Raw genomic sequence first — 13,322 nt, 5'->3', positions numbered from 1 at the left:
GGCAGCCAGGAAATGTGCACCCACCCCCGGGCCGCTGGCAGAGGGCTGAGTCATATGATGGCCAGGATCTGGCCTTGACCCGAGCCCCGCCCTGCGCTCCCAGAGCTGCTGCTGGCACGTGACCTGGGGCGGGCCAACCGTGCAGAGCCCCGGTTTTCTCATCTGCGCCCTGGGAACGGAATTCCCGCTCCCCCGTGTCGTCGAGTTCTCACTGGATGCAAAGGAGACAGCGGCCTTTTGGAGAGGTGCTCTCTCCTGTGTGTCCCCCCCCAGGGCCGGGGAGCTCGGTGACCGCTGCTGGGTGCCGTTGGCCATGCAGGGAGGAGGGGGTGTGTTTTGTACGAAGCGCCTGCTCATTTTCAAGTCCTCACAGGAAGGTGGTGATGGTACCGGCTCAGAGATGACCCATCTCAAGAAGCCAGCATGATCCCACGGAACGGGGGCGGGGGGCTCAGGTACCCGCAGCTCCTGTGGTCACAGGCTCCCCTGGGGGGCACATGGCAGCTGTATGTGTATCATTCCCTCTCCTTGATGACCACGCTGGTCGTGAGGGTTGGCAGCTCGGGCGTTGCTGACATGGGAAGTGGTTTGACCTCTGAAGAAATGGAGGCGAGAGCGGCGGGGCACCTGAGGCGGCACAGAGAGAAGCGGCTCACACAGAAGAGAGCCCATGGGCGCACGGAGTGACTCTGTTCTCAGACTCACATGATGTCGCGGGCGCCGCCTCCTCTGTCTGGGCAGGCCCTCGCGGGCGATGGCACAGGTGGCTCCTGGGAGCCCCTGCCTTCCCAGCTGGGGTTCCAACTCACCCCCCTCGGCCCAGCGTGAATGAGCCGCTGTCTCTGCAGCAGTCGCTGAGGTCCAGGGTGACGGATTTGCTAACACCAGGATCCGTGCCCATGGGGGGTGGGGTGGGGGGGACGGGACTGGGAGACCACGCCACCTGGGGAGCTTCATCAATCGGCTGCCTCCTGCACGCCCCCTAAATCCACGAGTGGGCGAGGGGCTCCGCAAATCCGACACCGTCCCCCTTTTCTGCATAGAGACTCAGGTGGACAAGATAGGTGGGCCCCCCGCCTGGAAAACTGGGACAGTCTCTGGGCGCTGGTGGATGTGAACCTGTCACCCTGGCTGCCTGGGGTCACACATAGCGTCTTCGTTCACTTGCTGGGCCATCAGATGAGGAAGCCTGTGAGGAGGTGGAGGTTTTGTGGGGGGGAATGCCCCTCGCTGGAAACGTGAGAATGTGGATGAACAAAACCAAGTCCGTCCCCCCCCCAACCACCATCCCACCCAGGAGCACCTGCTGTGATAGTTCAGTGTCCACCCCACGTACATGGTGCTGTGTTTTGTTGTTGTTGTTGTTGTTTTTAATAGACTTCACTTTTTAAAGCAGTTTTCAGTTCACAGCAAAACTGAGGGGAAGGTGGAGAGTTCCTGCACTCCCTTGTGGATGCTGTGCGTTTGACAGAGGTTTAATCGTAGCATCAGACAGAGCAGTGTCACTGCCCCGCAAGTCCTCCGTGCTCCGCCTGGTCACCCCCTCCCCCCAGCCCCTGGCGCCCCGATCTTTGTACTGTCTCCACCGTTCTCCCTCTTCCAGAATGTCATGTGGTCGGATCCCACAGCGTGTAGCCATTTCAGATTGGCTTCTTCCATTTAATGTACTTGTAAGGTTCTTCCTTGCTGTTTCATTTTAGTGCTAAGTTACATTCCATCGCACACGTCTTCAACTGTCTTCAAGAGGTTCATTTACAGCATTGTCATAGTTGCAGAATATCAGATAACAATTCGAACACCCACTGCGAAGTTATTTAAATAATTTATAGTACTAATTGCCATAAAAGAATAAAGGGAATTTCTATAAGTAAAAAGATTGGGTGCCCAGAATATATTGCTAATGAGAACGATTGGAAATGGTATATTTTGATTATCCAACTTTGTTGAAAATCATTTTATGTATTACTAACTGCTTAGAAAACCAATCGGAAGTAGTAATAGCCCAGGCCCTAAGCTTCGGTTGTCTGCTGGCTGAGACTTTGGGGCACATTCACGCTCTCTGTTTCCTGTTTGCATTTGTGGAGGCAGAAAACAAAAACAACAAGCAGATCTGTTACCTCCTCCCCTGCCCCCTCATTAGGTACATGTACTGGACAGACTGGGGTGAGACACCCCGAATTGAGCGGGCGGGGATGGACGGCAGCACCCGGAAAGTCATTGTGGACTCAGACATCTACTGGCCCAACGGGCTGACCATCGACCTGGAGGAGCAGAAGCTGTACTGGGCCGACGCCAAGCTCAGCTTCATCCACCGTGCCAACCTGGACGGCTCGTTCCGGTAGGTGGCTGCCCAGCTGTGGGCCCCCACTACACCCCACTTGCCACCAGGGCCTTGGCCAGGCCACGCCGGAGGTTGGCAGGCGTCCTTAACTCAGGCCCATAGTCTTCTGTCTGAATCCTGGGGGCTTGAGGACTTCACAACTCTTACTTAGAACCGTAGTAGAGCGCACACACCTCATCTAACATCACACCCCGAGCAGGGTCTGTGGTGGCATCTGCCATCGGCCACATGAATATTTTTATAGCAAGGTGTGACGTGCTCATTCTCAGTGAAATTGAAATGATTTAGCCCCACATCCATGCACAGGTTTGGCCGTTAAATGAGGAGAAAACGCTTTCAATTTTCAGACTTTTGGGTTTGCAGACAAGGGATGGTGGACCTAAAGCCCCAGGGTCCGACCGGGTTTTGAACAGGTTCCTGCACCCCCGTCTTCCTCCACACCCGCAGGCAGAAGGTGGTGGAGGGCAGCCTGACGCACCCCTTTGCCCTGACGCTCTCGGGGGACACGCTGTACTGGACGGACTGGCAGACCCGCTCCATCCACGCCTGCAACAAGAGGACCGGGGAGAAGCGCAAGGAGATCCTCCGTGCTCTCTACTCGCCCATGGACATCCAAGTGCTCAGCCCCGAGCGGCAGCCCTACAGTGAGTCGCCAGTGCCCCCACCGCCCCAGGGTCTGGGGGAGGCCTATCCTCAGGCTAGTGGGGAAAAGGGGATGCTTGCTAGAGCAGAGGGAGATGTGCAGAGTGCAGGGGTGGGCTGGGAAGCGGCCTGGTTGGGGCCCCCCTGCAGGGCTAGTGTAGGGCCTATTCCAGGGGTCCCGGTCATGACCATATAGGCAGGTTCTGAGATCCTGCCAGGGAAGGCTGAAGGTGGCCTCCCTGGAGGAGGTGTCCTTTGTGGGGCCCTGAGGGAGACGAGGGCCTCTTGTAGAAGATTGGGGGCGGGAAGATGCCCACACCTGGGCCATGAGGGAGGCTGGGAGAAATGGGAGGAGTTGGCGGGGCTGATGGCCGAGCGGGCGTGGTGGGATCAGCGGGGAGGTGGGATGGGGTGCCGTGGTGACCCCCGATGCCCCGAGAGGATGGCGATTGGGCAGAGGGACACACTGGGGCTCCCAGGGCATGGGAGGTCGGGGGCCCTGTTCTAGAACTTTCTCTCACCCTGCCCCGTTTCCCCCAGTCCACACGCAGTGTGAGGAGGACAACGGGGGCTGCTCCCACCTCTGCCTGCTGTCCCCGCGGGAGCCTTTCTACACGTGCGCCTGCCCCACTGGCGTGCAGCTGCAAGACAACGGCAAGACGTGCAAGGCAGGTGAGACGCGTGGCGCTGGCTGCGCCGCCCTGGCAGGAGGGGTCTCCCCGTCTGTCCCGGGGGGGTCGTCCTGTGATGACCCCCAGGGAAGGTCGGTGGAGAGCCGGTTCCTGATGGGACCTTTTCACGCCCCGGTTCGGTTGGTTTCTCCCACACGCCCTGCCTTTCCTTGGCTTTAGGTATTTCACCACCTTTTTATTCTCCCCCTTAATTTCCAGGCACTGGGTGCTCCGTGGGCTCAGGCGCCGACTGTTTTTTCCGGAAGGGCCCCTGCTCTGTGTGGTATCTGAGCCTCGGGCTGCGGGTGGCAGGCCCCGCGTGCTCTTCTGGAAGCGGGCGTCCCTTGGAACCGGCTTCCCTGCTGTGTGTTTCCCTTCTGTCTGTTTTTGCTGTTTCTGACTCGTGCTGCCGGGCCTGGCCCTGAACGAAGAGGGACCTGCATCTGGTGTTGACTGGTGATGCCTGGCTGAGCCCTGTGTTGGATCGGCTTGTGATGTCTGCTCTGGGAGAGGGAGGGGTGGCTGGCGGCAGGCTTGGTCGCCATCTCCGCCCACTCGGGGTGTTTGGGGCCAGGCTGCACGTGGGCATTTGGGGAAGGAGTGGGGGGTGGACATGAGTCCCTCCCAGAAGGTGGGTTGTGCAGGCGCCTGGCCCGGTGGGGACGCGTGCAAGTAGTTTTTGTTAAGGGGCTTGTGAGGCTCCCGCGTGCACCAGAATTCCAGGAATGTCTCAGGATTTGCAGCTAGGACCTTGGGCGTGACTGAGGTGCCTGGGACTCTCGCTTCGGGTGTCTGCTTTATGGAGTTGAAATGAAAATTTGTGAGAATTCTATTTTTTCCCGACTTTGAGTGAATGAAAGCCAGCCTTATATAGGGGGTCGGTGCCTTCCCCAAGAAAAGGGCTGAGGTGGTGGTGATGCTCGGACCCAGGAAATGGGTATGGCCTCCAGCGGTGTGCAAGCGTCCCCCCTCATAGGGGAGGTTGGAATGGGGGCGGGCCCTCTGGCTGCCGAGCGCTGGTGGAGGTGGAGTGGGGCTGGTCCGGCAGCCATTCCTCGCCTGTGAAATGGGAGTGCAGGGGACTCCCCTCTGCACGGGGAGGGGGGGGGGCGGCGGTCAGAGGAGGGGCTGCTGTCCGGGATGCCTGTGTGGACAGGACGTGGGGTCCATGTGGACCGAGCGTAAGACTCGGGGTCCCTTCCTTTGGGCTCGGGTGCATTGTCTCAGGTCCCCCAGCCCCTCCTGGTGAGCGGCCCTGGTGCGGGTCCTGAGGTTTGAGACTGGGAAGGAAGTCACACCAAGTGGCCCCAGGTTTGCCAGGGGCTTGGGGGGACTCGGGGGGACCCAGTGACTCTTGTCCCTGGAAACCAGCATGCGAGGAGCCCTTTGGGGCTGGCCCCGATCTCAGCTCAGTGCCCGCCGCCTCCCGCTCGGCCTCCCCGCCCCCTCCTCCCCTCCGAAGCCGCTCTGCTGAGGCGCCCAGCTGGCTTTGGTTTCCCCCATGTTTTTCCAATTATGTGGAATGGGCTAAAAACAGCAGTAGCGGGGCCTTATTTGGGAGTTACCACCCCGTCCGAGGAGGCCTGCTGATTCCCTCGCTCCAGCCTCTTAGCGGCCGGCTCTTTGTGGGACGTGCCCCTGTTGTTTTGACTTTTGTCCCCACACTTTCCTCATCGCTGGGGGCTTCTGGGCAGTGCACCCCCCCTCCCCCACTGCTCTGGGCCTGAACGACCTGGGTAGGTGGCTCACGGGAGTGTCCGGGCCGGCGGCTGCGAGGCCGTGATTTACGGTCCGCCTGCCCCACCTCGCCAAGAAGTAGTTTTAACAGATGTTCGCAGGGACAGGAAACAAAAAGACGGCGGGGATGTGGCCGGCCGAGGCGGGGGGGACAGAGGCGTCACTGTTGGGTCTGAGGGGCAGACTGACAACTGGCCGACGTCTCAAAGCCCCTCACATCCATCCGTCTGTCCGGGCGGATTAAGCCGGGGCTCGGGGCTGAGGAATAAGGGGCGCATTTGTTCCCAGTCTGGCTGTCTTGTCACTTATCAGGGAAGTGGGTCAAAGGGAAGAGAAAGGAGGCCCTGTGGCCCCCGCCACCGCCACCCGCGCCGTGATTGGCGCTGACTCTGCAGACGGAAGGCAGCTGCCGTTCTCGGCCGTGGACCGCGAATTTTTAAGTGAATTTTTAAGGGCAGGAAAGTGAGATTGCACAGTCCCAGGAAATGGGATGACAAGGCCGAGCGCTGACTTTTATTTTGTTGGGAATCGAGGCATAACTTGCAGACAGTAACGCGTGCAGATTCTGAGTGTGCATCTGGTTTGCTTTGACAGTTGTGTAAACCTGTGCAACCACCGCCCAACCCAATACAGAACCTCCCCGCTACCCAGAACCCCTCCCACCCCGCAGCACAGCCGCTGTCCTGGCTTCTAGCACCAGATTAGCCTGTTCCGGAACGTTTTAGAAACGGAACCACACAGCACGTGCTCTTTATGTCAGAGCCTGAAGACCAACGTTTACGTCGAATAAAAGCGGAGAGGAGAGCATGCCCTATTCTTGGGGAGAGAAGACTGTCCTCCTGGGCTGTGGGTTGAGACCCAATAGCCCTTTCCTTTCTGGTCCGGCTCGCTCGCTGCAGCCACCCCAACACTGGCCCTGTCTTCCCAGCCTGCCCAGGGTCCCCATGCTCCAGCAGCCCCAGCCCAGCTCCATCCTGGCCCCAGGTGGCCCCGGGGCTCAGATGTCTCCCTTCACTTCGGAGTCAAGTTCTGGGCTTCTAGAGTCCAAGTCCTGGCAGAGCCCCAGGCTGCCCAGGCTGCCCACCTGCCCAGCCCCGCCTGGTCGCGTGCCCTTCATACTCGCCCTGGATTGGGTGACGGCTGCCCGTTCCTGCCTGGGTTCCTCTGAGCGTGGCCCTGTGGCTCTGCCCGTGCACGTTCGCGTGCCCTGGGGTGGTGTGCAGAGCGCCCCTGTTGAGCTGGGCTGATGCCTTGGGCTGCCGGCTTGTCATCAGAGAGAGACTAGGAGACAGGGAGAGACCTCCTGTTCCCATAGAGGTGGGTTGTTTGCTCCGTCCATCCCACCCTCTGAGCGCCCGGCTCTCTGCCTTTGCTGTGCCTGCCGCCCAGAGCACCCTTCCCCTTGGTCCCAGACCTCCATTTATTTATTATTATTTTTTAAAATACATTTTGTTGATTTTTTACAGAGAGGAAAGGAGAGGGATAGAGAGTTAGAAACATCAAATGAGAAAGAAACATCGATCAGCTGCCTCCTGCACACCCCCTACTGGGGATGTGCCCACAACCAAGGTACATGCCCTTGACCGGAATCGAACCTGGGACCCTTCAGTCCGCAGGCCGCCGCTTTATCCACTGAGCCAAACCAGTTAGGGCCAGGCCTTCATTTAGGCACCCCAGCCCCTCTGGGAAGGAGGGAGGGGTTCTGGCTTCCCCTGGGACCAGCGTCAGGACCAGGAAGGTGCTGGGAAAGGTGGTTCGTCAACTCTAAGAGTGCCTGTAGCGGGGACAGCCTGGTTGACTGAGCCAAGAGGGGCCTTTCCTTCTCCCCGCGTTGCTAACCCGAGGGACATGATTTGGTGGGAATCCGGGCGTCTGAGTGTGGCCTCGGCTCTGCACCGAGTGGCGGTCACCCCAGTGAAATGCAGACTCTTCGGGTCTCGTTGAGGTCAAACACGGTCATGTCTCCGAGGGCGCCTTATAAACTGTGAGTGCGGTGCCCTTGCATTGAGCCGTGTGAACCGCTGAGGCTCAGCCACCTTTGGGCCTGGGAGGTGGCTTTGTCATAAGGTTCCGCCGATCCGAGATTTGGACGGCTGCCACGGGTAGGTTGGGTGGTAGCAGTCCTATTCTTGAGCCTGCTGGGCCGGCACACTGCTGAGCCCCGGACTTGTCTGTACCCCACCCCGTGCCGTACACTGCCTGGGCCCCAAGGGCAGAGGGCCGTGTCCGTGCGCCTAGCCAGGCCATCTCACGGAGGACAGAGGGGATTATCAGGAGGGGCGTCCCTGCTTTGGTGGAACGGCATGGGAGCCTGGCTCAGAAAGGCACTGGGACGGCTTCTTAAAGACCCGCGCCAGGTGCCGGAGGGTGGGACGGCCTCCTCCCCACCTAGGTCACTGCCTGTTCTCAAGCCCCACACACCCACGGTCCTGAGTTTCAGGGGCGCCCATCTTTTCGTGTGTGTGTGTTTTTAAAAAAATGTATTTGTGCCCTGACCAGTTTGGCGCAGAGGATAGAGCATCAGCCTGCGGACTGAAGGGTCCCATGTTCGATTCTGGTCAAGGGCATGTACCTTGGTAGAGGGAGAGAGGGATAGAAACATCCATGATGAGGGAGATAGAATCATTGATTTCCTGCTTCCTGCACTGGGGGTCGTGCCCCCAACCCGAGTTTGTGTCCTGACTGGGAATCGAACCGTGACCTCCTGGTTCATGAGTCGACGCTCAACCACTGAGCTGCGCTGACCGGGCAGGGCCACCATCTTTAATTTGCCCAACGAACCACCTTCGCTCATGTGTCTCTGTCTCCCTGTTGAGCCCATCTCTGCCCGGGGCATGAGCCTGCAGCTCTCCCCTTGTGCGCAGAGAATGTGGCGGGCCTGGTCCCCCAGCGTGAGGACCGTGTGCTGGGGCTGTGGGCTTGGGCTGCCGGGCACATGGGCCTTGTCAGGGGACCCTCCCCCCCTTGCTGGGGGGCCTTATCCATACCTGGGTTTTATCTGTGAGGGAGCAGAAGTCAGGGTGCTTGCTCCAGGTTGCTCGGAGAGGAAGTGGGGATGGGGCCGAAGTCAGGTGCCACTGTGTGGTGAGCAGCCCCAAGCGGCGGGGAAGAGCAGGTGGTGGAGGACCACCTGAGGGGCCGACACCTGGAGACGGGAGGAAGGGCCGGCTGCAAGGGCGTCCCCAGGCTGGCACTGACCTTGCTGCTCTCTGGCTGCCCCGGGCCTCTGGGCAGAGGAGCGACCCCCGTTTTAGAGCTGGGCCGGCGGTGCCCCTGCCACTCCTGGCAGCTGCAGCCTCATCTCCGGGAGCCTGGGGTGGGCCAGGCGGGCGGACAGCTGCTCGGGCCTCAGGTCTCCAGTGGAGCCAGCGCCCGGCCTGGCCACTTCCTCTGTGCCTTGTGACCCTGTGGTCACTCGGCACGGTTTCCTGGGCCAGGATGCTGGGCTGCGGTTTTAGCTTTTGTCCAACCACTTACCCCAGGGGGGCCGTGGAGAAACTCAATCAATTGCTAAAAAACAAAAATAAGCCGGCCGCCTGCCTGCTGTGAAGCTGTTTATGGCCTGCGACTCTGCAGAGTGGACGGCAGCCTGGGCCGGGGCCTGGCGGTTTCCACGCGGCTCCAGGCCCGGGAGGTGGCCCCAGCCGGCTCTGCCTGCTGTGGGGCAGCTGAAGGGAGCCTGGGCTGGGAGCAGGCCTGGCAGGGGGTCCGGGGGCCGAGGGAGGCTGTCTCTGCATCCATCCCCAGCATGGGGTGGTGCTGGCCTCTGGGGGCGCCCGTCCTTGGGCCATGACCTTGGAGCTGCAGTGGTTCATCGGGGACCTGTGGTGATGTCCACTCTGCCTGCTGGGTGATGGGGGGGGAGGCCTTCCACTTCTGTCTGGGCTGCTGTGGTCAGTCCTTACTCTACTCATCACAAAAACCCCTTTTCCCACGTTGGGGTGTGGCGATTGACCGAGAGGACCTCTCAGGTTCCCCCGCTCTGGGCCACCTGCTAGCAGGCTCTCCTCCTAGGCTGTGGGGCCTTCGGGTTCCCCTGCCCCGTGCCTCCCTCCTCCTGTTGCTCTTTTCTCCCACACAGCTCAGAACCCGAGGCCACGTAAATCATCCCCGAGTGGCAGTTTAATGCAGGCCTGGGTCATTCGTTCCCGCGTCGCCCAGTAGGACTCGCCAGGTCTGACCGGCCTCCCCGCTAGACCTCCAGATCCTCGCAGGATAAACGCGTGCGCCCACCCGTGTTTTAAAAGTCTTGGTGTTTTCTTGTTATAAAGTAACATTTGTTTTCACTGTAGAAAGGAAAACATCATAAAACATAATGGAGAAAATAAAATCCACCCCTAACTTCGCCACCCAGAAATCTCTGGGTGTTCTGCTGCGTTTCTCGTTCATCTCTCCTGCGGGATTTGTCCAGATCTGGTTCTGCGGGATTTGTTCACGTCGCGAGTGTGGCGCGTCGTGCCTGACTTCCCCGTTGACCGTTTCACGAGCGCTTCCTGCGCGGGCCTGCTCCGGAGCGTGTGCTCAGCGCCTGCGCGGCGCCCTCCGCCCGGGGCCTGCTGTCACCTAGCGCCGTGTGTGGTGGGACAGTCAGACTATTCGCAGGCTCTTGGCTTCGGTTTGGGTTTTGCTGTTTTCGTGCAGAGGTGACAGTGACTCCCGCTGACCAGGAAGCGGTGACCGGGACCCACGTGCGCCTCGGTTCTCAGGGGGGAACTCGCTGGGTGAGAGGGTCCCTGAGCCGCGTTGCCGTCCAGGGCGTGTGCGCGCTGTCGGTCCCCTGGGAGGCAGGGGCTTGTGGCACCCACAGTGAGCCTCTGCACCCCGGGGGCCTCTCCCGTTTGCATTTCGCCGAGAGGTGCCTCGTCGCTCACGGTTACCTCCTGTGCTGTTTCTCCTGTTAGTGTGTGTTTATGGTCTTCGCCTGAGCACTGCTGGGGTTTGGGTGGTTTTCTTATCGACTTACCTGCCTTTAATTAAAAAAATTAATAGATTCTAATTTTGAAGCAGCTTTTGGTTTCCAGGAAAATAGAGGGAAGCGTATGGGCGATTTCTCTGAATCCAGTCTCCCTCTTACACAGTTCCAGTCGCTAGAATTTACACTCTGCTATTGTGAAGTCACGCACAGGGTGAGCAAACCGCCTGTGGGCAGAAGGCTCGCTGCCTGTTTCTGTGCAGCCTGGGAGTTAAGATGGTTTTGACGTTAGAATCCCAGGGAGAAGGTTTTGTGACGTGGGACACGATGGGACATTCACAGTGTCCACAGAGGACGTTCGCACACTTCTGCTTACGCATCGCCTGTGGCAGCGTCGGGGCCACAGTGAAAGCGTTGGGTGCCTGTGGCGGAGACAGTCAAGGCCCAGGATCATCTCCTGCCCTTTGCAGAGAACACGTTCGGGCTTCTGCTGGAGGCGAGAGGGAGGGCCTGGGCCATCCAGAGATGACACTGGGGACACTTGCGCGGGCTTCCTGCCGGGCGCCTGTGTCAGGGTTGTGTGTTGCCCTGCGGTGTGCGCAGCGTGCTGTGTGCTATGTACACCAGGCGTCCTCGAAGACAGGGCTGCGCCCAGAGCTGTTCTGGAAGAGCTGTGGCCTGTGTGACAACTCAAACCCTCGGTGGGCCCCCGGCTACCTTGCTCAGAACGGCCTGAAGCGGGGCGTTGATAGGTCAGTCCCCGTCCTGCCCCTCCTCACCCCTCAACCCCCCAGCTGCAGGTGGACTGCTGCTCGGCCTTCGTGCTGTTGCCCAGGCTGTTGCTTTTGCCCGGAGTTTCCTCCCTCGGAGCTTCTGCGAAACCTTTCCTTTCACACCCTGCTCCCCGCCTGGTGTGGGTCGGATTGTGTCCCCCCAGGAACCTGTGAAGGTGACCTGGCTTGGAAAGAGGGTCTTTTCAGATGCAACCCAGTTAAGATAGTCACACGGATGAGGGTGGGCCCTCAGCCCAGGAGCTGGTGACCTTGTAAGGGGGGAAACGTAGACACAGACACGTGGCGGGGAGGCCGCTGCAGATGGAGGCAGAGAGGAGTGAGGCCGCCACGAGCCCCGAGTGGAACGGCAGGGTGGCCGGTGACCCCCTGAGGCTGGAAGAGGCGGGAGGGACCCTCCCCTGGAGCCTGCGGAGAGCACGGCCTGCCAGACCTTGCTGTTTGACTTCCGGTTTCCAGACTGTGAGGGAGTCAGTTTCCGCCGGTATAAGCCCCCCGGTTTGTGGCCGTGTGTTACAGCTGCCCCTCTCAGTGTCTCACCTGGTCTGCGATCCCAGGCTTGGCCCAGGGATGGCGCCTGGGGTGGAGGGCGTTTGGCCTGGGTGGATGTTGGCAGGGAGTGTGTGTGGGGATGACATCAGGCCACCCCTCAGGTCTGAACACCCTCTGCCAGGAAGGCCATGTCCGACCCGGCCTGTGCCCTGCGGCCCCGGCTTGGCCCTGAGGCCGAGATGCTGCCTTCTTGCCTGGGTGTGTGTGTGCAGGGAGGAAGGGGCGCGGTCAGGAGCCCCCCAAAGGAGGAGGCTCCAGGGACTGCTGCCCAGCCAGGGCGGGAAGGTTTCACTTTCCTTGGCAGCGCTGTGAGGCCGGCTATTTGTTTAGACAACCCCAAGGAAAGCCATTTGGCCAAACTGTTAGTTTCTAAACAGTTCACTTCCCTGGTGTTTAAACAAACTCCTACCCAGGCTTCGCGTCTGGTCCCCGGGAGGGGGTCGGCCCCTCCGCCTTGTGGCCGGCACCGTGCCCTGCACCCACCCCCAGGTGGCCCGAGGCCAGGCTGCTGCTCTGACCTTGCTGCGGACAACCTTCGGGGATTACCTGTGGGCAGCAGCCTTGGTGAGTGGCCTCAGGGCCCAGGCCAGTGGCTCTGTCTGTGCCCACACTGGCCTGGCCGTGGACAGAGTGCCCTGCCACCTCCCTGCTGGGCACGGTCTGGGCCGCCTCAGACCATCAGGCAAACGGGCTGAGCTGTGGCTCCCTCCCTGGCTCCCTCCTGGTATCGGGGTCTCTGCATTTTTCTCATTTTCTAGGCAAAGCTCAAATAAGAACCTCAAAGGCTCTGCAGCCGAAGGGGTGTGGGAGACCCCCCTTTGGAGTCAATTAGCACCCACTGATGTTTCCCAGCATTTAATCACCACCTCACCCGCTGAGGCTTCTTTCTTAAGGGACACTGATAGTGGGGTTCCCTGATGGGGGGGTGCTCCAGGCTTTGTGTTGACCTGGTACTAGAGGGCTGGGGCTGGGCACACTTAACCCCTGGTGGCTCTGTGCCCGTTGGGCACGCTCTGCCTGAATCTGCCGAAGGCCACAGCCACACGGATCCCAGAAGCTCTTGGAACTGGAGGCCAACCCCCCGGTCTCAACCGTCCCCGTGCCCCAGCTTTCCTTCCTGGCACTGATTCACTGGCGGTCTCCGCCCTGTGACCCTAGGGACACCAGGGGGGCTGATCCGTTTTTTCCACCCCCATCGCCAGCACCTGGTCCGGGACCTGGCTGAAAGTAGCCGCCCTCAAAAGTCTTGGTGGGGTGACCCAGCCGGCTGGGCTGCGGGCATGTGCCAGCTTCGGGGACAGAGTGCCCGTGGGCCCTGGCTTTCCCACCTGCTGCTGTGTGCTTGGGCGGGGACCCTAACCTCTCTGTGTATCAGGTTCTTCAGCGGTAAAAGGGGGCTTAATCGGGTTGGTGTGAGGTTTGTGCGATTTTAGGTGATTGTGTCTGGAGGATCATGGGAACAGGGATAGGCAAAACAGGCTCAAAATGTGTTTTGGGGCCAAGTGTCGGTTTCCAGCGGGCCCAGTGTTTTCTGTGGGGTTGTGGTTGAAGTGCTACTTGAGGTCAAATGGGGTTTGACATACACTCTTACGTCTTGCGCAGTGAGGCTGCCCGACCTTCCCTGGGGAGCCCGACAACCCCTTTGGAAAGTTTTGCAGACGCCCTCTGGGGCAGGG

General features: G+C 60.1%; 1 protein-coding gene across 1 annotated transcript in view; it reads left to right on the top strand.

The window, feature by feature from the left end:
• Positions 1 to 13,322, top strand: part of LRP5L (LDL receptor related protein 5 like) — a 25,582-nt gene that overhangs the window by 2,254 nt on the left and 10,006 nt on the right. The window contains 3 exon segments of the mRNA XM_015569012.1: positions 2,141 to 2,338; positions 2,789 to 2,985; positions 3,524 to 3,655. Of these exon segments, the coding sequence (XP_015424498.1) occupies positions 2,145 to 2,338; positions 2,789 to 2,985; positions 3,524 to 3,655 (523 nt within the window). The 5' untranslated portion in view covers positions 2,141 to 2,144.

This window comes from Myotis davidii, unplaced genomic scaffold (genome assembly GCF_000327345.1).
Source record: "Myotis davidii unplaced genomic scaffold, ASM32734v1 scaffold425, whole genome shotgun sequence".
Classification (NCBI taxonomy): domain Eukaryota; kingdom Metazoa; phylum Chordata; class Mammalia; order Chiroptera; family Vespertilionidae; genus Myotis; species Myotis davidii.
The sequence above is the reverse complement of the archived record's forward strand: the minus strand, read 5'-3'. Positions and strand labels throughout refer to the sequence as shown.